This window comes from Manis javanica, chromosome 15 (genome assembly GCF_040802235.1).
Source record: "Manis javanica isolate MJ-LG chromosome 15, MJ_LKY, whole genome shotgun sequence".
Classification (NCBI taxonomy): domain Eukaryota; kingdom Metazoa; phylum Chordata; class Mammalia; order Pholidota; family Manidae; genus Manis; species Manis javanica.
In genome coordinates this window covers 1,400,208-1,427,389 of record NC_133170.1, presented here as the reverse complement: position 1 = coordinate 1,427,389, position 27,182 = coordinate 1,400,208, and the positions used below count along the sequence as shown (strand labels likewise).

Genomic DNA, 27,182 nt, shown 5'->3' with positions numbered 1-27,182 from the left:
CAACCTGAGCGTTCTCCAGCTCCTGTGCCCTAGCCTGATGAGACTGTGAGGTCATCCACGGCTCCTGGTGTGCTCAGGATGGTATTTCTCTTGCTCTCTCACCCATTTCTTCAGCCATTAAATGCTACTCAGCATCTCACTGAGTGTGACAGCATGGCAGATGAAACAGAGGTTACAGGTTTCATGCACAATCCTTGACAGCAAAAAAAATTAAAATCTAATAAAAAATGATCAACTGTATACAATTTTCCACAAACACACAAGTACACAAAAGGACCAGAAGGCTGCACCCCAGAGTGTTGCGGTGGCTCACACCAGGGCTACAGGCAGGGGTGCTGGTGAACATTCACCAGCAGCACCCTGTCCTTTAGAGAAATAATCCTAAGATACTGGCTCACACATCTACTTGTATAGGAAACATGGAAGAGAAATAGGAAAAGAATAAGGACTCATTGAAAAAAGTAATATTTATCAATAAAACCACATCCAAAAAACGATGAGGGCCCCACTTGGCAGCACCGCTGACCTGCGCGGTGTAGGCGTGTGCACTGCGGCCTGCTTCAACTGCCACGGAGTGTCCAGCTCACAGTTTCAGCCCTATAAGCCGGCACGGGCTGCCCCACCAGGCACACCACTGACTGGCTGTGGCTGCACTTCTCTTTCATACTTTTATTTTCTGAATGTCTCTAGGGACAGCAACAGTCGCCCTCTGGGGCAAAAATTAAATGGCCAGAGATAGACGTGGAGCAAGACGTCTTCTCTACAACCTACTGTGCCTCTTACATTTTGAACCATGGGATGTAGTTTCAATTCAAAAATAAATATAACATCTTATAAATCCTCAATAAATATTTTTTACAATTATGATCAAAGGCAGTGCGTGGTACCTTTAATGTCTCATATACAATTAACGCGTATGTAGATATGTGAATCATCTGACAACTAGGTAAGATGTTTCCTGCTAGAATTAGCAAAGGAGCCGCACGCACGGGAAGACTGCACTGCAGGCTGACAGAGGAAGAGACTGGTGGAAACTGCTGGGAACCAACGGGAAGCCAGGACAGGCTTCAGGGAGCTACGAAGGCCAGGATTTGGACAGGCAGAGAGAACGGAAAGGCATGGCAGGCAGATACTGAGCAGATGGCCACGGTGCCTGGCATCCCCCTCCTGCCGGGCTATCTCACTTGCCTCCACCCCTGCCAGTGGGAGCGGGATCCCCACTGAGGCTCTGGGCACGACGCCTCCCTGCGGACTGAGGCTTCGGAGCAGGCTGCCTGACAGCCACGTGCTCAGCAGGCACGGAGTCAGGACTGAGCCGGGAACACACCTCAGGAGAGAAGCAGTGTCCCCTCCTCCCCGGCTCCTTCGCTGTTGGGCCCGCAGCAGCCCCACGTGGCCTGACTCAGAGGACTGACTCTGGCTCCCGCACGCACGTCCAGCACCGGGCCCGCCCCTAACAAAGCGACTGGGAAGAGCTCCCGGCATGCAGATGCTCCTCAGTGAACTGGGAGCCTCACAGCAAGCTGCACCTGTACCCAGGCCCTGCAGGCGAAGGGTGACAGGTGACCGTTCCCCGACAGGCACCCGTCGGCATTTCACTGCTGGGTGGCCAGCGACCCTGTTGCGCGCACACACACTCACCCACCCAGGCACATGGTTTGCACTGGTTCATCGTAGTGGGCACCTCAGCTAGTTCTACTGATAAAAACTAGACACTTTTTTGGACACATTGGATTTTTTAATGGTAGATGTGAGAACTGGTCACCCCTGTTTTAATCTGTATCTAATAGCAAAATAATCTTTGGTCATTAAAAATAAATATGAATATTTATTGGTATGGGGAAATCTTCAAAATATTTTGCTAGATTTTTAAAAGTTGTAAAACATCATTGCACGTATAAAATAGTGTATGTACATTATGATTCAAATTCTTAAATATTATTAAATTAATATTTTTATTTATTTAATATATTTAAGTTTGGTATTATTAAATTAATATTATGAATGTTAAATATTACTATTCCTTCCTGAGGAAAAGAGTGGCCCTGCTCTTGGGCACTGCTGGCCACTCCCAGGCAGAGGTGGGCACCTTTATTCCACCACTTCCTGATAGTACGCTCCTCAGTTTCTATAATAAATGTCAGTAGTTTGTCCAAATCAATTGCTATTGATGCTCAACACTTACCTCTCACCTAACTGTCAACAAAGAATAGCTGCGATTCAGGTGTTTATCGGAGAAGTCTGACTTGGAATCAGAATTACTCTTAAGAACTACACTGAGAAGTCATTTATAGGGAACCTGAACATGTTCTGTTCTCAGCGTCTCATCCAGGAGGCACCACCGGCTTTCGGGCAGGAAACCCTGGCTGTAGAGAGCGTGGCTGCTCACTCCTAGGGCCTCCAGGGCCGTCCTGATTCAGGGACCCTCACACCTACATGCATGTTACTAGCATCTCTGTAGATTTGCCTTTTCTGGAGGGCACCGTGGCACAATGCCCTGGCTGAGACGAACCTGTTTCTCTAAGGACACCTGCTGCACCTCGCCCGAAGAGGCCACAGGAGAAATAGGTCTCTGGTCTCAGAACCAGGAATAGTGTGTTCTCTTTATCATCCAACTGGGTTTCTTTTCTTTTTGCCCTCATTTTCAATTTTCATTTTATTTTTGCCTTGTCCTATAGATGGCTCTGTAAACTGCCTTAATATTTTGTGAGAGGAAGCAGGGAATCCATCAATAAATGTTCAGGAAATGACACTGAGGAGAAGGGTGAGCATAAGCCTAAGGCGAGAGAGATGACGTCAGCAACAAAAAGAGGGAAAAAACAGTCCAGACTGTAACAGGAGGCCTGTCAGGGGGCAGAGGTCAGGTGGTAACAGGAGGCCTGTCAGCGGGCAGAGGTCAGGCGGTAACAGGAGGCCTGTCAGGGGGCAGGTCAGGTGGTGGTAACACGAGGCTGTCAGGGGGCAGAGGTCAGGTGGTAACAGGAGGCCTGTCAGGGGGCAGGTCAAGTGGTGGTAACATGAGGCCTGTCAGGAGGCAGGTCAGCTGGTAACACGAGGCCTGTCAGGGGACAGGTCAGGTGGTGGTAACACGAGGCTGTCAGAGGGCAGAGGTCAGGCAGTAGCACAGTTGTACTGGCAGAAACTCTGACTCAAGGACCAGAAGAAGCGGGTCCAGGTCCTGACTCTGTCACTAACTAGCTGAGAGATGCTGTGAGGAAAACAGCAACGAGAACCTCATCTAACCAGCTCCCACACACACTGAGGGGTGGCCTGCCACAGAGCACAGGCCAGCAGGGGCTCCACAGCCCTACTGGGTTTAAACCCTGACCCATATATATATGCCAAGTGTCATGAGTGAGTCTCTTCTTCTCCTTGCTGCTCCCCATCGCTGCCCCCAGCTCTTCCTACGAGAAGCTGGGAGACACCAGATGCATTCTGATCCCACAAAGATCCAAGAACCCAGCTGTAAGTGCTGTGGTCTGAGAACTGGGCTGAGAAAGGAGGTTACCTGTCAGTGATTAGAATTATAAGACTATTAAACTCTAAACCCAAGCAATTTCCTAAAGAAAGAGAATGTAGCATTTTGGGAGCTCTTCACAAATTAAAGAGAAGCATGTCTGACTGCACCTCCGAGGAAGCTACCTCAGGAGGGACGCAGCAATGGTCAGCGAGCTGGAGGGCCGCGCACCCGGGGCCGCAGCGCCTCCCGCTCCCAGGCTGCCGGCAGCTCTTGCAGGCCGTCTGCACTCCTGCGTGACGCAGCGAAGCCATCCTCGGGTTGAAGCCAGTCTGGCCTTTGTTTACTTGTCTTTCATGTGCACATCTAGCCCCACATGAGGAAAACATGGGAGACGCCAGCGGCCCCACTCACCTGTGATCCAAGTGGTGCAGGGAGAGAATGACCCCAGAGTTCAAGGGCGCCTGCTTCAGGGTCACCAAGACAGTGAACTCATGTTTGCTTCTCAGCTTCTGAAAAAGCCGTTCAGCCGTAGCAGTGGATGCTTTTATACTTCTGGGAGTATCTAAAAATGGAAACATACACTAAATGGACTAGAATTTGGTTTATAAAATCACTTTACAAGCAACACCATCCAGAAAACATCACCAAGGAGCACCGAGTCCCCAGCTCTCTTGGCCAATTCTTTCAACAAGGGGGACGCATGATGGTGACCACACCAATCACTGAGCTTGGCATCTTTTTTCAAGAATGGCATCTTTGAGGCAAAGAACCAAAGAGGTGAAGAGGTGAGTGCTTGGTCCCGGACGCCAGGATGCCAGCACCAACGACAAGAGATGGACTTCCTGGAGCAGGACCTGAAAGGCCGCGACAGAGCCACTCAGCATCTGACACCTCCCGACAGAAACTGGATTTAAATCTCATGCCACCTTCCACACTGGTGTCTTTCCCAAGAAGGCTTGCTATAGATAGATTTTTTAAAGATCATTGAAATTAGTCACTCTGAGCCTTCTGTGCAGGGGATGAAGACCAAATTATCTTGCCATATTTGTTGAAAGAAATACACAGAACTTAATTCCCATGATCCTCTCCTCAGGCCTAGAGAAATCCTGGCCCGGGGGGAGGGGGGATGCCTGGGGGAGCAGACTTTCATCTCAGGCTCCACTGTGGAGCCTGACCCAAGCCCCAGGGGACACAGGGGAAATAAACAGAGACAGAAATGGGGTTAGTGGGCAGGAGAGACCTGTCAAGCCATCTGCTAACTGAGCATAAGGCTCTCCTAGTCACGTGTGTGCCAAGGGCTGATGGGAGCCAAAAACACAGTTTCTGTTACCAAATAATTCTCTTCTTTACTATGTTTAGGACCAGGACCACTAGGTAAATAGTTCTTAGTGAGGAAACTACAGCATTTGCAGAGAACAAGCCTTCCTTGTGCCAGACTATCCAGCACACTGCAGAACATTGAGCACCCGGGGTCCTGGCCCGCTGAAGGCCAGCGGTGCCCCGACCCCTGTCGCTGGGACAGCCCAGAGTTCCCCCACATGAGCCTGGTGCTCGCTTGGGGGCGGTGCAGCAGAGACCTCGCCGAGAACCACTGCCCTGATGAGGCAGCGATTACGGGACTAATATGAAGTTCCTCCTTGTTAGCCCCACAGTTCATGGAATAAAAATGTAATCACCTGGTCTGTGTCCATCCCTAGGATTGCACAAACCTGAAGAAGCCCTTAAGATACCCAGCAAATAGAGGAAGGGACAAGTAATCCCAATACAATAACAGAAACGCTGTCAGACAAGCAGGCACAGAATGCTGCCAGCTCACGGAGGGAGAAGCAGCCAACACAGCAGAAGGATGGACCTCGTAGGACAGACTGCGTCCCATCAGGAGGAGCTCACCGGGTACACGGGAGGGAGGGCGTTCCAGGCGTAGGGACGGCGTGTGAAAGGGCAGCGTGTGGCCCAGATGGGGACACCGAGGGATGGGCAAGATGGGGAAGCTGGGCTGCATGGGCAGGCCTCTGCGCCAGGCTGACGGCCACCTGCAGTTTCTCTCGGCATTATCAATTTACCCTCTTGGTAAAAAACAAACAAAAACCTCGATTTACACTGAAAAACAATCCCTCCCACCCACAACTTCCACTGGGCTAATCAGGGCTTCGCCAATCCCCGTTCACAGCAATTGATTCATAACTGCACCTAATCCAGGGCAGTGGGTCAGGACAGGCTATTTATTCAAAGTTTTCTTTTCCAAAAAGAAATTTCCTCAGTCCCACTCAATATTCAAGACTCAAAAGCATAACAAAGACGTGCAGTCTCTGCGGGGGTCAGCGTGGGGCTCCTCCCCAGGCCCGTTGGGCTGCGGTCGGCTCTTGGGGGGACCCCACACCCTCCTCCTTGCCCCAGAGCGCTCCCTCCCTCAGGGAGCCACACGAAATGGGCTTTGAGAGGGCGAGTCATCCAGTGTCAACTCCTGATCCACACTAACTTATGCACAAGGGAGTCACTCACAAACTTCATTACTTCACTTAAATTTGACAGATAAAAGTGAACCAGAATTCAATTGTGAGCATTTACTAAGCTTCTCCCTTTGCGGGCAGGTAGAGCTCGAACAGCAGGCTTTGTCCTGCTGAGAAGGATGATGGACGGCTCCGTACGCGACGGAAATGCAGAAGGGGCCGTACTGGGCACAGAGACGGGGCCAGATGGCAGGGACCCCCGGGCGTGGCAGTGAGCGGAGAGGGGCCCGGGGAGCGCGCGGCGGGGCTCCAGGGAGGGGACGCCCGCTGGGGGTCTCGGGGAGGGTCCGCCCCCAGCACGCGGGGCCTCCGCTGATGGCCCGTCGGGCTCCGCCGCCCCCGGGCTCGGCATCGCGGGAGGGCCGAGAAGTTCCGGTACTTTGGTGGGTTTTGTTTGTCTTGTTCTCAGACCGGGTGCCGTGTGAGGACCGACCCTGGAAGGGAAGGGCGAGCAGAGGGGGTCGCATCGGTGTCGGAGACGCAAGTGCAGGGCGGCGCGGCTGAGACGCGGCACAGGAAACCGGTTTTCAAACCCAGTCAACCTGCCCTTTAGGAAAGCTGCTCTGGTGGCCACGGGGAAGGCCATTTGAGGAAACAGAAACATGGAACCCATGGCAACGGCCTGAAACCCCAGCAGTCCGGGCCGCCGGTGACCCCATGCCCACACAGCGGACACCCCGTGCGGCTCCCCGGGCGCCCGGCCCGCGCTCCGCCGAGAGAGGGGCCAAGGCCACGGCAGTCGGGACGCTCGCGGATGGACACAGGGGGCATCGGCTCGGAGGCGACGCCCGCTCCAGCTGGGTGCAATGCACAGTCCTGTGGGGGCTCCGTCCAGCTTGGCCCTGAAGCCGACCCACCCTTGCGGGGTCATGACTCAGGACAGGGGCTCTCGCCCTGCCCAACCTCTCCTCCCGGCCCACTGCCCTCTAGATCGTACCCTCTATAAGGGCAGGGTAACCTGCAGGAAGGGGGACCCTCAACCACAAACATGGCCAGCAGGAGCCCCGTTCAGCTCATGCTGTAGCGACAGGAAAAGTAATATTCTTTTCCATTCTGATTAACCAAGTTCATTGCACCGAGGTTTAAACACTGGGGTTTGCATGAACTTCCCACCTGTGCTGCAGTGAGGGGCGGTGGGAAGGCAGGTGGGTGCAAGGAACCTGGCCCGACTTACCACAGCCTCAGGGTGGCCTCCTCACCTGGCGCCCCAGGCCCAGGGGCCCAGAGCACAGGGGAAGTGAGCAGGAATCCAATGTGACAGAAGAGCGCACCTACAGGAGGCACACGTCTCGATGACACCATCGTTCCCAGCTCTCTGTGCAACCACCTCCCACCAACCCTCACCCACTATGATGATATTTAAATCCACTGTTCTCCTTAAGCACATGTTTGTCAAAAATTCATTATGCCTGAATCCAGAAAGGACTTGATGGGGGCCCAAACTCTGTGAGTAGCATCAGAATAAACAAGAGAGGTGAAAACAGAGAATTTTAGGAAGTTGAAGCTAAAGAATTGGGTTACTGATGAAACACATGAAAAAGGCAAAAGGCAAGGAGAAAATTGAATTGAACAGAATCCAAAGTTTCTAGCTGAGAAACCAACTGTGTGTGATGGCCCCCAGACAGGGTCCAGTTGTAGAAACGGGCCTTCCGAGGTGCTGGGGGGCATGCAGGTGGAAGGTCCAGTAGGAGGATGGCTCTGATCTCGAGAGAGGCATCAAGGTTGGCAAGACTGATTTAGAAATCACCAGAATACCGGGCCTGAGGTCACAGGAGTGCAGGAGCGAGTCACTGGAATCCCAGGAATGGGAGGTGATGAAAGGATGGACCAAGAACACTGAGTCTGTCACACAGCAGGGACAACACACACGCACACATGCACGCACACACATGCATGCGCGCACACAAGTGCACACACACACACACACACATGTACGCACATGCAGGCATGCACACGCACACAAACATGAACGGTGCACACCTGGTGCTCTACAGCATTTATCCTTCAAAAACGTGGACTTCGTTCTTGGAGCCCACATTCCCTTTGTTCCCACAAAGCCCTGGACACTCAATAGGGGCAACCATGACTTCATCCCTGCCAATGGGTAAACAAGCCGAGGAACAGTTGTGTGATTCCCGCAAGGCGCCCACACGCTAGAGCTGTCATAGGACTGACAATTCCAGTCCAGTCTCCTTCCCACTGTTTGCACTGCCTCTTGAACATGGCATCCTCTGTCCCTGTCCAACTGCCACTCACAGACAGAAACGCAATAAGGCACGGCCAACACAGAAAAATCCGGAGAACCTCATATACAGTAATAGTTTTAGTTCCTTAAGTGACTAGCTTAGTAGTAATTTTAAGAAAGGCCACTTTCCCCATTTGCGTTTCTGTCTCCCCATTTCTAAATTAGCATCCCTGCCCTGTGCCTTCATCCCAAGGCATATACAATGTTCAGAGAACTTCTGAGTTCCCACCATTATTACCTTAAGACCCAGTTCTGGCCCTCACCAGAATGCCAAGTCAAGGAGACCACCATGTGAGAATTCAACTTCATTTTTGTTACCCCTTCAGTTTCCAGTATCAGTCATTTAATTCAGGTGCATGTTAAGCCATTTCTCAACAAGGTCTTCTGTTAGGAACCAAACAGAGAAAAATAAAGTGTGGCAGTATCAGATCAAACTCTGCACCCAGAAGAATGAGGTCTCTGGGCCAGCGTGGGAAGGGGACAGCGCCGTGAGCTGTCCAGTGGGTTGTGACACTTTTACTCTTTCAGGCAGTGGGGCTGTGACCCCCTCAAGATGGCCAAGGCCATAATACCCTCGTGGTTATTTTCTGAGCTGACTTGGAGTCCAAGTATCCCAGACTGAGCCACAAAACACCAGTATCCACATTTGAAAATTACCATAAAAGCCTTTGGCAACCAAATTATTAAAAATAAAATCCTGCCTACCACTCTGTTGCCACAGAACTGTGAATAACCATTCTTTATGGACAAAGATCAATGTTAACTGAATTTCCTTTCAAGAAAGGGCTAGCAGAGATCATTTGAATTACCTCTTCAGAGAAAAACATAGCCTGAGAAAAGGGGCCCCAGGATGCTACTGCCAAGCCCAGGAGAAAAACTTACCAACACACCCAGGCTGCCGGAGGCCCTTTTAACTGGAGAACGGCTTGAGTTTAAAACAAGACTTTGTTTCAACATTTTCCATTTTGATTGGGTGCAGAGCCTAAAAAATCCCACTAAAACAAAGCGATTACAACAAAGTATTTATTTTTAGTCGTAGACGTCCAGGTTCGAGTGAGGGGTTCATGTGTGGATACTGCAACAATGTGAAACCACGGGACTGTAACCATGGGCTGTGTGTGCTCCATCAACACCGTTACAGGGGGAGGGGAGTGGGAGAGAGACTGGTTTGTTTCCAAGCTGGACTGGTGCTTCCAGCACTGCTGTGGGACAGCAGACATGGGTGTTTACTGAATAGGAGAGTCAGGTTGGAGCTTCTTTAAGTATTTAATACCAATTATTAATATTATTATTTTTTTGGATTCCATGCTAACAAGTAACTTTCTGATAGTAATTTGTCTCCCACATCTTCAGGGGGAGCAGTGGGGATCAACCAGTATGAGCATTCTCGTTAATTTACTGTTATAATCTTCACTGTAGATTAAAATTAAAATTGGCACAAGTTTTGGGATGGAAGTACAGCATAGGGAATATAGTCAATAATTACTTGTGTATGTTAACAGAGAGTAACTACACTTACTAAGGTGGGCACTTAATAACGTTTTAAAATATTAAATTGGCACTTGAGTTTATAATCAGATTAGGGCTTTTGGCTGATGTGAAGCAGACCCTCAGGACTTCACCAGTGAAGTTAACCGGCTGTTTTGTTACCAGCAAAATTAAGAGAATAAAAGAGCCAAAACAATATTCCTCTTTATCATCTCCTCTCCTGACTATAATACTGCCAAGACAAAGACCAAATAGGCAGAAATGTTCCGCAGGTAAAGGGTGATGGTGACAATATGATATCCATGACTATGATGACGTCATCCAAGCTTTAATAGGTCGGTTCGTTCCCCGACTGACCCAGCCTCACTCTCTGTACACAGCAGTCTCGATGACACTTGATCATCACTTGAACAGACTTAAGAATCAGTAATTTGCTTGACTGTCATTTAAACCAACCCAAAATGTTATATCAAACTGAACTCAGATTGGATGCATGGAGTTTGTCAGCTACAATCACAAGCCAATGTCTTCAACGTACAAGGAAAATCAAGTTCATGGACTCTATACTTTATGGAACATGTTTCGGTCATGACTAAAACCACTGAAACCATGAATAAGTGAAATGTTTGAATTTCTTTAAAAAAAGGAAGGACACAAACTGGACAGCTACATGTAGGAGAATGAAACTGGACCATTGTCTAACCCCATATACAAAGGTAAACTCAAAATGGATCAAAGACTTGAATGTAAGGCATGAAACCATTAAACTCTTGGAAAAAAACATAGGCAAAAACCTCTTAGACATAAACATGAGTGATCTCTTCTTGAACATATCTCCCCGGGCAAGGAAAACAACAGCAAAAATGAGCAAGTGGGACTACATTAAGCTGAAAAGCTTCTGTACAGCGAAAGACACCATCAATAGAACAAAAAGGAACCCTACAGTATGGGAGAATATATTTGAAAATGACAGATCCGATAAAGGCTTGACGTCCAGAATATATAAAGAGCTCACACGCCTCAACAAACAAAAAACAAATAACCCAATTAAAAAATGGGCAGAGGAACTGAACAGACAGTTCTCCAAAAAAGAAATACAGATGGCCAAGAGACACATGAAAAGATGCTCCACATCGCTAATTATCAGAGAAATGCAAATTAAAACTACAATGAGGTATCACCTCACACCAGTAAGGATAGCTGCCATCCAAAAGACAAACAAAAACAAATGTTGGCGAGGCTGTGGAGAAAGGGGAACCCTCCTACACTGCTGGTGGGAATGTAAATTAGTTCAACCATTGTGGAAAGCAGTATGGAGGTGCATCAAAATGCTCAAAACAGACCTACCATTTGACCCAGGAATTCCACTCCTAGGAATTTACCCTAAGAACGCAGCAATCAAGTTTGAGAAAGACAGATGCACCCCTATGTTTATCGCAGCACTATTTACAATAGCCAAGAATTGGAAGCAACCTAAATGTCCATCGGTAGATGAATGGATAAAGAAGATGTGGTACATATACACAATGGAATACTACTCAGCCATAAGAAGTGGAAAAATCCAACCATTTGCAGCAACATGGATGGAGCTGGAGAGTATTATGCTCAGTGAAATAAGCCAAGCGGAGAAAGAGAAATACCAAATGATGTCACTCATCTGAGGAGTATAGGAACAAAGGAAAAACTGAAGGAACAAAACAGCAGTGGAATTACAGAACCCAAAAATGGACTAACAGTTACCAAAGGGAAAGGAACTGGGGAGGATGGGTGGGCAGGGAGGGATAAGGGGGGGGAAGAAGGGGGGTATTAAGATTAGCATGCATGGGGGGGAGGGAGAAAGGGGAGGGTGGGCTGCACAACACAGAGAGGACAAGTAGTGACTCTACCACATTTTGCTAAGCTGATGGACAGTAACCGTAATGTGGTTGTTAGGGGGGACCTGATATAGGGGAGAGCATAGTAAACATAGTATTCTTCATGTAAGTGTAGATTAAAAATTTAAAAAAAAAAAAAAAAAAAAAAAGAAAGAAAGAAAGAAGGAAAAGGGGGATTACTCCTTAACAGGATAAAACTATTGGTAAATCAAAGATCAACGCATGCTTTAAATATCCTTAATGTTGATCACTTAAAGGGTGTCAGATGATCAGCTATGGAGGTACTCTTTTCTGATAATATTCCTTTCTCTTAATTTAAAAAAAAAAAAAAAAAAAAAAAAAAGCAGTTACTGTGTGCTGACCTCCAATGAGTTCTGCACAGTGGTATAGAGGGCATGTCAAAGTGTGGGCAAAGGGTCTGTTTGTTTCTATGCAGGAGATCAAGGCCTAGCTTGGATACCCAGAAAATGAACTAAGATACGATATGAGGAGGAGCTTCCGGCATCAGCACTCTCTGGAGGACTTGTGCCAGGGGATGATCATCAAAAAGCCTCCACAGGGATCCGGACGATGCTGCGGTTGTGGCTGCATCCAGCCCACCGTCTCCTGGACTTGCCATAAGAATGAGGAGGGAGATGTCTAGGCTGGCATCTGCATACAGTGAGACAACGAATTTGACCAGATCTGTACTGTTGGAACTCAACCAAGAGTTGGGAGGGGTGCAAGTTGTAGCACTCCAAAATCTCATGACTATAGACTATCTATGGTTAAAAGAACATATGGGATGTGAACAGATCCCAGAAATGGGCTGCTTTAATTTGTCTGATGGTTCAAGTACAGTTGGACAATATCCATCATATCATAGATAAATTTTCACAAATGCCTAGGGTGCCTAACTGGTTTTCTTGGCTTCACTGGAGATGGATGGTAATTATAGATTTGCTTTGTTTATGTCACCGTATTCCTATTATGTTAATATGTGTGTGCAAATTAGTTAGTAGTTTAAAACCTATACATACTTAAGGTACTATACAAGAAGATATGTCAAAGAAATAATCAATCCTCCCAAGTTTCCTTCATATGCTACATCTATAGCTTTTCTTCTTCCTTCCTAATTACAACCCTTAAATAGAATTCGTGCCTCATATCGAATTTACCGAGTATCATAATTCCTCCAGGTGGTAAAGATACCTCGAGACAAGTGCTGGGCATAGAAGCCACAGGGCATAAATCTGCAAAGAAGTAAAAAGCTAACCTTTGCAAACAATATGGCTTCTCTCTCACTTACCAACTTTACATTTCCCTGTATGGCCCCGGAAGATGACTGGTTAGCCAGAGACGGGTAAGATTCCTCAAGGGAGGAACAACCTAAGACAGGCACAGTCGCAGGGGGGCCATCAGGTGAGAATTTGGGGATCAACAGAGGTGAGGCTCAGAACCTCACCCCCCCTGCTTTGAGAGAAATCTTCTGCATCCGTGGATGTCTTGATGCCCTTGTCTAGCCTGGATTAATACTTAGTCCATAGGCACACACCTGATCATCTGATCATCTACATTTGCCTTCTTACAGCACTAAACTATGTTTTCTACCTTTATCTTGCATCTACCTACCACTTCAGCATTTTATTAAAAATAAAAATAATAATAATAATAGGAGAAATGTGGGATCAACATATAAATCAAGTACAAAAATCAAACGAATATTCATATTTGACCTGATTGTTTATAGGTCATATTGCATGATCAAAACCGAAAGTTTCTGTGATGACTGCCCTTGTACTGTTCACCATGTAAGAATTTATTCACTATGTAAGAATTCGTTCACCATATAAGAACTTGTTCGTTATGCTTCAGAAGATTGGAGACTGACGAGAATTAGGCTTGAGATGGATTAATGATTGTACATTGAGCGTTGACCCCCCTATACTGAATTTTATTGTTGTTAACAACCATTTGATCAATAAATATGAGAGATGCCCTCTCAAAAAAAAAAAAAAAAGGAAGGACACTCAAGCTTTTGCTGGTCTTACCCTTAACAGTAGGTCAAAAGCCTCAAATACACCCTTACAGACTGACATGAGTTGTTGGTATAGGAGGTATTGTAAGTTAACAAATTACTCACCTTATCATTAAAGTGTACAAATTCATGAACTAGGTCACTTTTCTCTCATGTAAATTATCATATATACAGTACCTAGCCATATCTTAAGTACACACAAAATTACTATATCTTAAGTATACACATATTCATATAAGGTATTCATCTATTAAGAGATTAACTATAAGTGCAAAAGAGAAATGAATATAAAAAACTTTTAAGTGAAAATTGAATCACTGTCATTCCTCTATTTTCTGTGAGGTCTAATCAAGTATCCCTGTAGCCCCTGGGAGGGAAAAGGGAGAAAAGAATGTCCATACAGACAGCCGGCTCTTTTTATCCACACATGGCTTGGCTTTAGGAGAATTATTAGTGTAAAAAGAGGAAAGAAAACATACAGGATCAAGGTGAGATTTCTATTATAAATCTTGAACATTTAATTGATACCTGTTAATTGATAAAAATAGGGAATAGGGATCTATAGGATAGTCTTAAATCTATGAAATGTTAAGGTTATAAATTATGCAACCTCCAATTGCACAAGCAGATTCTCACAGAATCTTTGCTGAATAGCCAAAGATAGTATGTGGTGCCCCATCAATTATGTAGCTGAAGTGCTGAAATGCACAATTTCAGCTCCACCTAATAGGCCAAGTGGACCTGAGACATCAATTTTGGGAGTTCATTCTGCTTTTATCTTTCTTTAATTGCAATAATCAAATTACTTTAGGATAACAAGACTGCAAAACATCAGTTATAATGATTAATAACCCCCATCAAAATTGTGCTACTTTTTTATTATTTTCACAGCAGGGGAGAAAACAGCCTCATAAGCTCCAAAGGGCACACAGCCCAGTACAGCTAGTTCCCAGTCTAGAGCTTCAGACGCCAGCCCTTCGTCAAGCCCTCTGTGCCCCACGTGGTGTACCAGCCTCCCCTGGGTTTCTGATCCAGTTATGATAATGATGCCAGACAATGGGGACTGGGGTTCAGAGATTCAGCAAGAGAGCGCTGCGAATGTGCACAGCCTCTGAGGTAAACCATTTCCCAGCCCCGCCATGGTGGCCTGATCCACAGAGCTGGGCCACCACTTCGGTTGCCAGCCCAGAGCTCTAACCCTGCCCTGCATGCCCATCCGCTTTGCTGAAGCCCTGACACTCTCAGGAGCCTGCCAGCCCCGTCTGCCGGCCCTCAGGCGTGGACGATTCGGGAGAACACCCGCGCCGTCAAAGGACGCCTGCCTGACGCTGGCCAGGGGGAACTACGGGACTTGCCCCATTCACCAGGCTGAACCTCCCCACCCCCACCCCTCCTCACACCCCACTAACACCCACTCACACCCATCCCAGCCCTCCTCACACCCCACTCACACCCCACTCACACCCCATCCCAACCCTCCTCACACCCTGCTCTCACACACTCCCACCCCTCCTCACACCCTGCGCCCACCCCATCCCACCCCTCCTCACACCCCACTCACACCCCGCTCCCACTCCATCCACCCCTCCTCACACCCTGCTCCCACACACTCCCACCCCTCCTCACACCCTGCTCCCACCCCATCCACCCCTCCTCACATGACGCTCACACCCTATCCCACCCCTCCTCACACCCCGCTCCCACCCCATCCCACCCCTCCTCACACCCCACTCACACCCCATCCCACCCCTCCTCACACCCCGCTCCCACCCCATCACACCCCTCCTCACACCCTGCTCCCACCCCATCCCACCCCTCTTCACACCCTGCTCACACCCCATCCCACCCCTCCTCACACCCTGCTCCCACCCACTCACACCCCTCCTCACACCCTGTTCCCACCCCATCCCACCCCTCCTCACACCCTGCTCCCACCCACTCCACACTCCACCCCATTCCTCCTCACACCCCTCCCACTCCTCACACCCCACTCCCACCCCTCCCATCACACCCCTGCTCCCACCCACTCACACCCCTCCTCCACCACCCCATCCCACCCCTGCTCACACCCTGCCCACCCCTCATCCCACCCCTCCTCCTCACACCCCATGCTCCCACCCCATCCCACCCCTCCCACCCCTCCCACACACCCTGCTCCACCCTGCGCCCACCCCATCCCACCCCTCCTCACACCCCACTGCTCCCACCCACTCCCACCCCTCCCCACACCCTGCTCCCACCCCATCCCACCCCTCCTCACACCCTGCTCCCACCCCATCCCACCCCTCCTCACACCCTGCTCCCACCCACTCCCACCCCCCTCCTCACACCCTGCTCCCACCCACTCCCCACACCCACACCCTGCTCCCACCCCATCCCACCCCTCCTCACACCCTGCTCCCACCCCATCCCACCCCTCCTCACACCCTGCTCCCACCCACTCCCACCCCTCCCCACACCCTGCTCCCACCCCCTCCCACCCCTCCTCACACCCTGCTCCCACCCCATCCCACCCCTCCTCACACCCTGCTCCCACCCACTCCCACCCCTCCTCACACCTTGCTTCCACCCCATCTCACCACTCCCTCAGAGTTTTTCCCACCCCTACAAGTTTTTCTAAATTAAATATACTATTTAAATGCTAATAGTATCCCTGGATAAAGCACAAAAGGTTCACTTTCTGTCTAAGCTGATCTCTGAACTTCACTTTGCCAGAAGTTATATTACCTCCACTACTGATTTATCCATTCCCAGTGGTTAACATCTAATCCCACCCAGCTTGTGTCTCTCCCATTTCAGGACCCAGATTTTTCCCTAAGCACCCATTCCTGGGTGAAGGACTGCCTCTGGCTTCCTGTTCACTTTAATTAATTCAACAAACATATGCTGAGCACGTGCCCCACGCGGAGCACTCGGCAGTGAGGACCAGGAATGACCCAGTGCTATGACCTGCCTACCTCCCTGTGGCTCAGGCTGCTAGCTCCTCCCAGAGCAGTAACTGTACCTCTGTTTAAGTAATAAAACTGACTTTTATCTTGTCCAGCTAGAAACTATATTCCCTAGTCACTTTTGTAGCTAAAGTGGCCAGGTGACAAAGTTCTGGTTAACATAAACGACATGTGCTACATCTAGATTTTATTATTAGAAAGAAATGGATCGCCCTCCATTCTCCTTCCCTCAGACTGGGGAAGGGGCGTCGTGACCGTAAGCCAAGTTCTTCCTCAAGGTCCAGGGCACCAGGGCCCTCGAGTGATCCCACCCAGCAGAGCCACCCCAGCAGAAACCACTTCTTCCTCATCCGCCTCTTTGCTATGGGATTTTAGCCTGTCCCCTAAGTGACACATCACCCCAGTCTCCCGGGACTCACTCAGACGCTCTTTAAAACAAGGATCGGGATCAGCAAAACGTTCTGTGTAAGGCAAGAGGCGACAGTTCAGGCCTGCAGGCCACACACTGCTTTTGACTTTTTGTTCTCAACAGTCACTTAAAAATGTGAAAACTGCTCTTAGCTCAAGAGGTCATATAAAAATAGGCCCCAGATTTTTATCCTGCAGAGGCATAGTTTACTGACCCCTGGATTCAACAAATTTAGATATAATTTCCCCTAGAAAAAGAGAATTTTATGTACCTTTAGTTAATTACATTTATGTCTAGAAAAGACCAAACAATGTGGTGAGAGGCTTAATGAGAGCAAGTCTAGCTGCTCTGCCAGCAGAAAAAAGAGGTGACCATCGCGTTACCTGGCTTCCCTGCTCCTGGTGACACACACACTGGGGGCAGGGCCTACCTTCTCCCACTCAGCGATGCTCTCCAATCACAGGTACCAGTTTGGCCCAGTCCACGAGGGAAACAGTAAGCGTGGCCAAGTGTCTTGTTCACTGACGACCGTGCCACCTACTTCTATGCCTTTTCACAACAGTGTACTATCATCTGCTCAGGTAGCGAAGGTTACATACTTATTTTGCCTTCAAATATTCCTTTGCACAGACACCTGATTTAATATTATGATTTAAAACGTGGAGAAGACAGTAACCCCAGTGAACTCAACCAGAAACACCCCAAAAAGTTTACTATAGTGTTTTATATTGTTGTGTATTAAGACCAAAGACTTGTTCCTTTGCCCTTGGAACACAAACTGGTAGGTCTCCATGGGGTCCCAGACTTGTGAAGAGAACTCGGTCCTCTGCAGCCCCGTGGGGTGAGCGCGCCTCTAGATAAAGGAGCAGTAGGGGCCTCGGTTAGTGGCAGGTTCAAAACATCCCTCTCAGATCATCACAGTGTCAGGTGAGTACTTTCTCAGAAGTGTTCTAAATTTCTAGAATATCAGAGAAAATAATTTCTAACTGGATGGCCAGAAACACATTCCAGAGCCAAACGACAGCATCGGACTGTGGTCTCTCAGCCCCAACATCAGTTTGGAGGCAGCTGTATGTACACATACCCAAAATGTCCATAACGCTTAAAAAGTTAATGTTCTTGGGGGCTTTTTTCCTCTTTATTGCGTAAAATTTTTTAAAGCCTACACAGTGGCTTTTTATACTCTTTCATATAATTTCTTCATTGCATTTTACCCTCTTCCAAACAGGATAACCAAGCATAAAACAAACCTGGAGCTACACTGCACCAGCTACAAAACTGGGGCACCCGGCAGTCCGCCTTCCGGACAAGGCCCGCTTCCGGGCGGTCCTCAGCTGGCGGGGCTGCAGGGGCCGTCACCGCTGCTCAGTGAAGCACCACTTACACCTCCCTGTTTCTTTTCTGATTGCTCTAGACGCTGTCATTCATCCTCAGACAGACTGATTTCAATCTCCTTGAGGGCAACAACGGGACATTAAACTTCACTTCTATCCCAAAAGCCACCAGCAATTACAGCAGCAACAGAGGAGAGTTCAATAAATATTCGTTGGGTAGAATTGAATTAATTTTCCTTACAAGTTTTGGCAAATAAAACAACACACCTACCTTGGCTGCCTTGGCTGGGTAAGAATAAGTCACTCCCTCTCCTAATTCTCCATGGAAGCAACCTTTACAACCCTGGACTCGCTGTGTGGCTGCACGCTGCAGGACCCACTGACGGCCTCACATACGGACAGTCCCGCACAAAGGCTTCTGGGAGGTGCTCGGAGGCACGGCCCACACTAATTCCCAGGTCCGACTAGCTCACTGGCCCAGGCTAAAAGAATTGTTAGGGCTTAAAATTCTACTGAAATCATAATATCTGAGTATAGTTTCAGACAAGCTACTATCTTTCACCCCAGAATATTATATTTGACTGCTTTTCCAAGTCACATATTTCCTCCTCCTTGATTCACACTCTGCTTCCAAAAATTGTTTTCTTTCTAGCATTTGGAAGATAAAATGGGCATTCTTAGTCCACATGTAGATATGGCTCTGAATTACATACAGATAAGATACATTTCCATCTCTAATTTAGGAAATTAGGCCCAAACATCAAAAATATATTACTATTTAAATACCAAGATCCAAAGATTCATTCACGTGATTTCCTAATTTGCATACCTTCTCCCCTCATCTGTACAATCTCACATACAACCTCAGAAATACACTCCAATTTTGTTTTTCTGATTTCTTATTTTTAGCATCTTGTTTATTGTTCTCTCTTGATTCACAGAGTATGTGCACAAATGGTAGAAACGCATACTTGATACACGTGTGTGCACACATACACATCTTTGCTACCATCATTTGCAATTTATACATGTGGCTGTTTCCAGAACATCAATGATTGATCAGTTTTTAGGACTTTGGCCTGCGTTCTTACAAAGAAGCAATATTACACACTATGGTTAGGCCCTTGGAAGATTCAACCTTCTAAAATATACCGTGGCTGATTTAAATCAATAAATTCTGGTTTCATGAACCTAGTAGGCCCCAGAAGAGAGCCACTGCTCAGGCTTGCCAGCTGCTAAGCAGGGTGCCAGGACGTGAGCCGGGGCGGCCCGCTGCCGAGGTCGCACTCTCAGCCTCCACAGCTGCGGAGGAGAACAACACAACAGCTGGCGGGCAGCAGCCGCTTCCCGAGCTGGGCCTGGCCAAGCGCCGTCCCACCCCTCCTCATCCCAAACCACCATCGCTGGGCTGTCGTGTGTGCATGGCTGCCTTGGAAACCAAACATACAGGTGGATAATTCAAAGTCCTTTTCTTAACAAGCTGATTCATATCTTCCAGATACTTTTGCAAATATTTTTGGGAGATTCAACTACATTCTGGTTTTCCAACAGCCAAGGGCCTGACTTTTCTGCCCACTTAGGTAAAAGCAACATTCTTACAGAACTAAAACATGGATTAAACTGTCGGCAAGAAATCAATTCGGATTTCCATGTAGGATTAAGGCCTTACTGTGCCAGACTTACTATAATATCCCCAAATCACGTTAAAGCAGAAGCGCAAATCACTGGAGGGTAGCTTCCTAGAGGCGTGAGCCCCGGGAGCGAAACTGCCTTTGCGGGGCTGCACGGAGGTGGGGCGGGCGGCACCTGACAGCAATGCAGGAGGACGCCTCACGGAGCCTTGGCCCCTGAGGCACACAGTCTAGTACCCTCGCATGTTAAACATTTACCCAGAACTGAGGTCCAAGGGGTTCTGTTTCAAGCCCTTCGTGTCCAGGAACTGCAGCACATGATACCCCTACTGAAGGCCCCCTGAGAAATGTTCCAGAACCTGGTGGCACAGTGCTCCCAGAGCACGGAGAGGGTGTGTAAGGTGCCACCCCAGAGGGCACGTGGCGGGCCAGAGGGCGCCCCTGCTGTTGATGGCGTTGAGAACCACCAGCTGCTGCCCGTGGGGGCAGCTGTGAAGAACGGCCTTCCTGAGCCACGTCAGCCGTGTGGGGACAGCACTGACCCTTCGCTGCACAAGTGCCCCTCCCACTACATTTCAAATAGACAATTCCTAGGAAGTATGGGCACTCGGAGTCAGTACACACGACCGTCTGTGCCAGCTGCACCATGCTCAACATAAGCAAGTCACTTAACCTCTCTCTGGGCCTCGGGGCCTCAGCTCCCATCTGTACAATGGGAACAGTAAGAGTACATAGATCATTGTCAGGACCAACTCACATAGACCACTAAGAAAGTGGCTGGTGCCACACTAAGTTCCCAGTTCATATCTCTACAAAAACACACTTCGATGGTCAAATAATTCAAATTGATGTGCATGAATAAACTGGTGTGTGAATAAATAAATAAATGATGTGAATAACTGAACTGGCAAATCTCAGTGCCAGGTAACAGGACACACCTACAGCTCTTCACTTTTATCACATTATGAGTGATCCAAGAGTCACAGGAAGACAGAATACTTCTCCACAGAGCAGGCTGGAACAGTCATTTCAACAGGCACATCATCAGCTTTTAACAGCCACAGCTGTGATGACTTCACTCACCAACCAAGTGGGAATATGTGCGACTACGCACTCTCTCCTCCGGGGCTGGGGGCGCAGCTCAACATGGGAGGAGGAGGACCTGGTGGTGCGGGAGGGCAATGTTCACAGTGTGAGGAGGGGTCTGATTCGGTGCATCTCCCACACCTCCCCACGCGCACTTCAATCTGTGCTCCGTGAGCAAATCTGTATTATACTGCTTCCCATTCTCCTTATGATCTTTGTAAAATTCATCTTATTCCTTTATACCATCTGTGAAGGATTAATCTCTACTGTTGTCCTAATTATGCTTCTGCAGAATATTCATGTGCCTTTGGGAAACCTTGCTAACCCCAAACAAAAGTTTACAGAAAATTAAGTTCCTATAATCTTTATTAGAAAAATCAGTCTATGTTTATGTTTTCATGCTACTTAGGACGATGTAATAAAGAAGCATTGTACTAGAAGAAAACAAAGATGGCCTATTACATACAAATGATATTCAACATAAGTCGTAAAAAAAGAAATATTTGTAACAATGATCCAGATCAATACTTTAAGCACCCATAAGATGTCCCTTCATAAATATCGATTAAGAACATGAGCATTCACACATACAACCAGGAAAATCCTGCACTATCCTAAGAATGATATCAGCATCTGAATATCTGAATAGTATCAAAATAAAAAGGCTTTCCAAAAAGGGCCCTTCAGTTCTATGCAGAAATAGTAATGAAATGTAACAGGTAATGACCTAACACAAAGCTCTTTCTGCTGCTGGATTTTTTTTCCAAACTTCCAGCACTTACTCAGCAAAGTTCTCACCGGAGGCCTAGCAACCCCTTGGTTTGCCATCAAGGCCGCACTCACGGTGAGAAGTGTTCACAGTGCCTCCATGGGAAGGCCTCACTTCCGCCCTCCTCGCACACGACAGGGCTGCCTGCCTGCCATCTGGACGTGGCTTTGGCCTGCTTTCCTGGCAGCTCGGCTTGGCTGCTCTGCTCACCCCAGGCTTTCTGAGCCCCCAGGAACAAGGGCACGTTTGCAAGACAGATGCCTCAGGCCCGGGTTGTGTTCTGACTCTTGGAAGTCAGTGCTGTCTCGCTGTCACTACCTCTCAGCCTCACCATGGACCCCGTGCCATGCGGGCACAGCATCTCCTCCACACCAACCACCTGCACGCCTCCACTGAGCTCCCCTGAGCTTCACAAACTGCCCAGAACGTCCTTACATCAGTGGCCTGTCAAACAGGCACCTAGACGCTTCCCGAGTTCTGGCTCAATCAAGCATCAAGCACCTGCTTTGGAGGCAGTCCTGAAGACCTGCTGGAGTTGGTGGGGGCAGTGGTTTATCCCTCAGGGTGCCCGTCCATGAGGGCCGTGGGGCTTCCCCCCGGGGCCTACTGCCTCACACAGCAGTGCCCCTCACTACACCACCAGCTCCTTGTAAACTGTCCTCGGGTCTCATCTGTCCCAGGTTAGTCTACTCCCTGACATACCTTAAAACTCAATAAATGTGAATGGATTAGGAATAGCCCTCATTCATAGAGAACCTACTAGGTACCAAGATTTTACATTTTTGTACAGGACTGTGCTAATCTTCCCTGCATCCTTCCAATTTTAGTATATATGCTGCCAAAGCAAGCACAAGTCTTCACATTTTTTATCTCACTCAATAGTCCGATGAGGAAATGACTGATGACAAAACTGATTGTCGGCCACCACAGAATCCAGCCTCCCCAGGGATGAATGGACAAATGAAGAGGTGAAAGACTGAATGAACAACAGAAAATCTTTCTCATAAGCTAGAATATTGCAACCAGGGATAGGGTCACCACCCGGTGACTCTGTCTCCCATTCCCACCACTTCCACTCTGGTTCAAGCTCTTGACACCCCACCTGTGGCCTGGTGCAACAGGCTCTGCTCCCTGCATCCAGTCTCTGCCTCTCCAAATCATCCCACAAGTGTTTATTAAATGGCACACGCATGGATGCGCTAAGAGCCCGTGGCTTAACTATAAGCAGTGTATCATTTTGTGACTTAGGACAACAATTTTTAGGATTAGTATTAATACACTTCTGAACATCTGGAGAACCACCTTCTGGAGGGCTGTTCCTGAAACTTCGGGGCCTGCCTGAGCGCTTCTGTTTCTAACCACACTGACTCCAGCAGGACTGTTTTGATTGCCAGAAATAAACATGAACACACACTGATGATGCTTCAGGCTGAGAAATGGCCAAGGGATATCACTGCGGACCGAGCAGGCCGAGCAGTCTCCACAGCCAAGTGAGGGGAGAAGAAGGCCATCTCACGGCACGTGGACTGGGCTTAAAAGGGCCTGCACCCCACCACCAGCTTATGCTAAACAACAATTAAGTTTTCCAGCAAACATTACCTATCATATTAAACTAATGTTGATTTGCATTTACAGCTTTGTTTGTATTAAAGTTGTAATTCGCTCTGATTTAAAAGTAATATAGTTGTTCTTAGCACAAGGAATTTAAACGTTGTCATTTAGTTAGGGAACAACACAATACAAATAATTTAGGTGCTTAAAGGGAGTCAGCAAGAATTTCTCTCCCTGGGAAAAGGATTATACAATACATGAATGAGAAGTACTGACTGGACCACCCCAGGCCATTTCACACACTGGCCTTTTTTTAAGTAGTTAATGTCCCTCTATAACCAGAACATCAAAATCCAGCTGCGCAGAACAGTTCTGGAATGCATACTTATTGCTTTGATGTTGAAATGTAGTTTCCTAAGCAAGGCTCACTATTTTTCTAAGTAGCATAATAGATACAGTACCTCTTCTTAGTAAGCAATGAAACTCAGGTGTTCCCTGACCAACAGAAATTTCGATCACTTGTTTATGGATCTCTACTTAAAATGAATTGTACTATGAGTAAGTCAAGGTGCTCCAGGAATTGTAGCAATTCATTTCTCTCCTTTCCTCCAAGGCAGGAACACCTCAAATTCACGGAAAAGAGCCACCTTGTAAAATGCTGAAATTGTCTTTCTAAGGCAGGTGTTTATGTGTCTCAATTTGAGGAGGTAAAAAGTAGTTTTCCAAAACACGATGAGCAGGCTGAACCCTAAGCTCGATATTTTTAATATTTGGAAAGTAGTGGGTTTTCAGTTGTCATAATGACCTACTGGGGATGACCATAATAATCATATTAAAATCCAATAATTTAAAACAAAGAGTGAACACTTGCATGTTGGGCAAAGCCTCAGAAATCTATTAGTTGAAAGTACACAGGATACAAGAGACCAGAAACTGGAGGCTTCATGGTGTGACATTTCAACATTACCAGTCTCTCTGACTGCCAGAAGTAACGGAACTTCCTCAGGTGTGCCCCCACGGTCCTCACTTGTCATGTCCCTTGTCTCAACTTTCTATAGACCGAACACTTCAATACTAGATATTTTCAAGAATCTAACTGACTGGTAATAATAACAACACACTTTTCTTTCTAAGAGGAGAGCATACTTCCCATTCCAGCCATGCAGCGATGGTTATGAGACATGCCCTGTACTACACAGAATGGTCAAATTAGACAAAATACAGATACTATTTCAGACATTTGGACAATAGGCAGCCCAGGGCTGCAGTCCTTGAGAGAAGCTTGGCTTTCCGCCCAGGTGCGGCTTCCAAACCGAGGCTCAGCGGAGTGGGTGGAGCTCAGGGAGACGGCAGCAGTCTTTGCTGCAAAGAGGCTGAGGAGAGGTGAGCAGAAGCAGAGCTCCAGGAACCAGCAGGAAGCTCCAAGAACCTGCGTATTTCCCAAGTTCAGCAGGGCTCCAGGAACCAGCAGGAAGCTCCAAGAACCTGCGTATTTCCCAAGTTCACCCGGTTCCCAAGCTCTGCAGGCCCGGAGCGAGACTCTACTGGAGTGTCAGAGCTGCTGAGGAGCATGAGCCAAACAGGGCCTCCAGAGGCACACGGTGCTGGGCGGCACCACCCCACCGCCCCGCAGCCCCGCAGCCCCGCAGCCCCACAGTGGGGCGGGGCCTCTGTACACCGAGAGTGCTCGAGCCCAGGAAGGCCACGCCTCGGGAGGGGAACCATCCGTCTCTAGGGTAACAGCTGCTCTACAGCCACCTTAGCAAATCTTAACACCAAGCTCTCACAGAGCCATGATCGTCCTCCAGTGAAGTGACTGCCTATGAGAGAAAACTGAGCATCCTTTAGAAGACAACCCAACGCAGCAGAGCGCAGCGGGCCTACGAGGGCCAAACAAGCTGATGGGCAGGAGCGAGAGGAGGGGCAGCCGGAGGAGCACAGCGCCCGCCGCAGGCGCACGGTGATCGGGACAGTGCATCTCAGGAGGGCCAGGAACCGGAGGCACAGGCGTACTGACACGGCCAACAGATCTGGACTGAAGCACCCAAGCAGTTCGACGGGGAAAGGAAAACGTTTTCAATAAATGAAGCTGGGAAATCTGGAGGCCCGTATGAAAAAGTCATCCTTGAATTCCATCTCATGCCATAAAAACAAAAGTAACTTCAAGATACGTTATAGACCTCAATGTAGAAACTATAAAAAGCAGAATCTACAAAATTTCTAGGAGCACAGGAGAGTATGTTTGAGAATGTGGGACAGGCAAAGATTTAACATACAAAGCACAGAAGGCATTGACCATAAGATAAAAAATAAAGTGTATTACGTCAAAATGGAAAACTCCCACCCATCAAAAGGCTTCACTAAGAAAATAAATAGGCAAGTCTATTGGGCTGAAGGTGTCCCCAAAGTTCATGTCCACCAGAACTTCAGAACAGGACTTTGTTTGGAGGTAGTGAAAATGAGATCATACTGCATTAAGGTGGGCCCTAAATCCAACGACAGGTGTCCTTATAAAGGGCCATGGTGCGGACATGGACACAGAAACAGACATAACACAGAGACAGAGGAAGGCCAAGCGAAGACAGAGGCAGGACTTGGAATGATGCAGCTACAGCCAGCGAACGCCAAGGGCTGCCGGGAACTCCCGGGAACTCCCGGGAACTACCGGAAATGGGCAAGAGGCGAGAAAGGATTCTTCAGAGATCCTTGTCCACTCTGGGACTTGGGCCTTCCGGCCTTCCGGACTGTGAGAGAAAACATTTCTGCTTTTAAGCCTAAGTGTGTGGTGATTCGTTACAGCTACCCTTGGGGACTAAAATTTCTGCTCATTGAAGACTTCAATATGAAAATAGGCAAACCACAGATGAGAGAAACTATTTACAATGTACATAGCTGATCAAGAATGTGTAACCAGAATATGTAAAGAACTCCTGAAACTCAACAACTTAAAAAACAACAATAAAAAGTAAATGAAGGACTTGAGCACAAACTTTCCAAAGGAAGATACAAGAATGGCCAAGAGCATGTGGAAAGGTCCTTAGCATTATTCATCATCAGGGAAATGTAAATGAAATCCAGAGGAGGTGTCTGTACACCCGTGAGAATGGCTAAAAGTAACAATATCCTCACAGCACAGACGCGGAGCCACTGGAACTCACACACTGCTGGTGGGAAGATAACATGGTACACCTGCTTAGGAAACTGTTCAAGAGTTTCTTATTAAGTGAAATGTACACCTACCCTATGAAGCAGCAGTTCTACTCCTAAGCATTCACCATGAAAAATGGAAGGGTATGTACAAAAAAGACTCGTACAGGAATTTTCACAGCAGCTTTAATCATAATAGCCAAAAATGAGAAACAACCTATCAACAAAAGAAGGGAAAAACGAGTTGCAATATAGTTGTACGATGACATATTACTTAATGAAAAGGGACAAATGTCAGGTGTACAGCCTGGGTGAGCACAGACCATGCTGGGCAGAGGGATCTAGACACAAGGAACTACGCACCACAGGACGCCACTTACACGGAGCACAGAGACAGCAGAACTAAGTGCGGTGGCAGAAATCCGAGTTCCCTCCAAGGCGGAGGTAGTGGAGGGGCAGACGCCGGGCTGCCAGGAAAGAGGCACCAAGATGCCCGTAACTGCTCTGTCTGTGCAGTGCTGAGTGCCTGGGGATGCAGTAGGGGCACACAGGCATGCACACTCAGTAACCCCCCTGAGCTGTGCCCTGGCTGGGTGCCACACTGTATACAAATTGGAACGTGAAAGGTATTTTCAAAGATGAGCACAATACAAGCCTGTTCGATTTTAAAATCCTATTTTAAATCTGAAATAAATCAAGAGTTTAGTAGGAAG

The 27,182-nt window shown here is 48.0% G+C and overlaps 1 protein-coding gene across 2 annotated transcripts in view; it reads right to left on the bottom strand.

The window, feature by feature from the left end:
* The window catches only part of NELL2 (neural EGFL like 2), a 253,190-nt gene that overhangs the window by 195,449 nt on the left and 30,559 nt on the right, over positions 1 to 27,182 (bottom strand). For both annotated transcript variants that reach the window (XM_037009597.2, XM_037009594.2), the window contains exon 3: positions 3,872 to 4,022. In XM_037009597.2, coding sequence (XP_036865492.2) covers positions 3,872 to 4,022 — 151 coding nt within the window. The remainder of the gene's footprint in view (positions 1 to 3,871; positions 4,023 to 27,182) is intronic.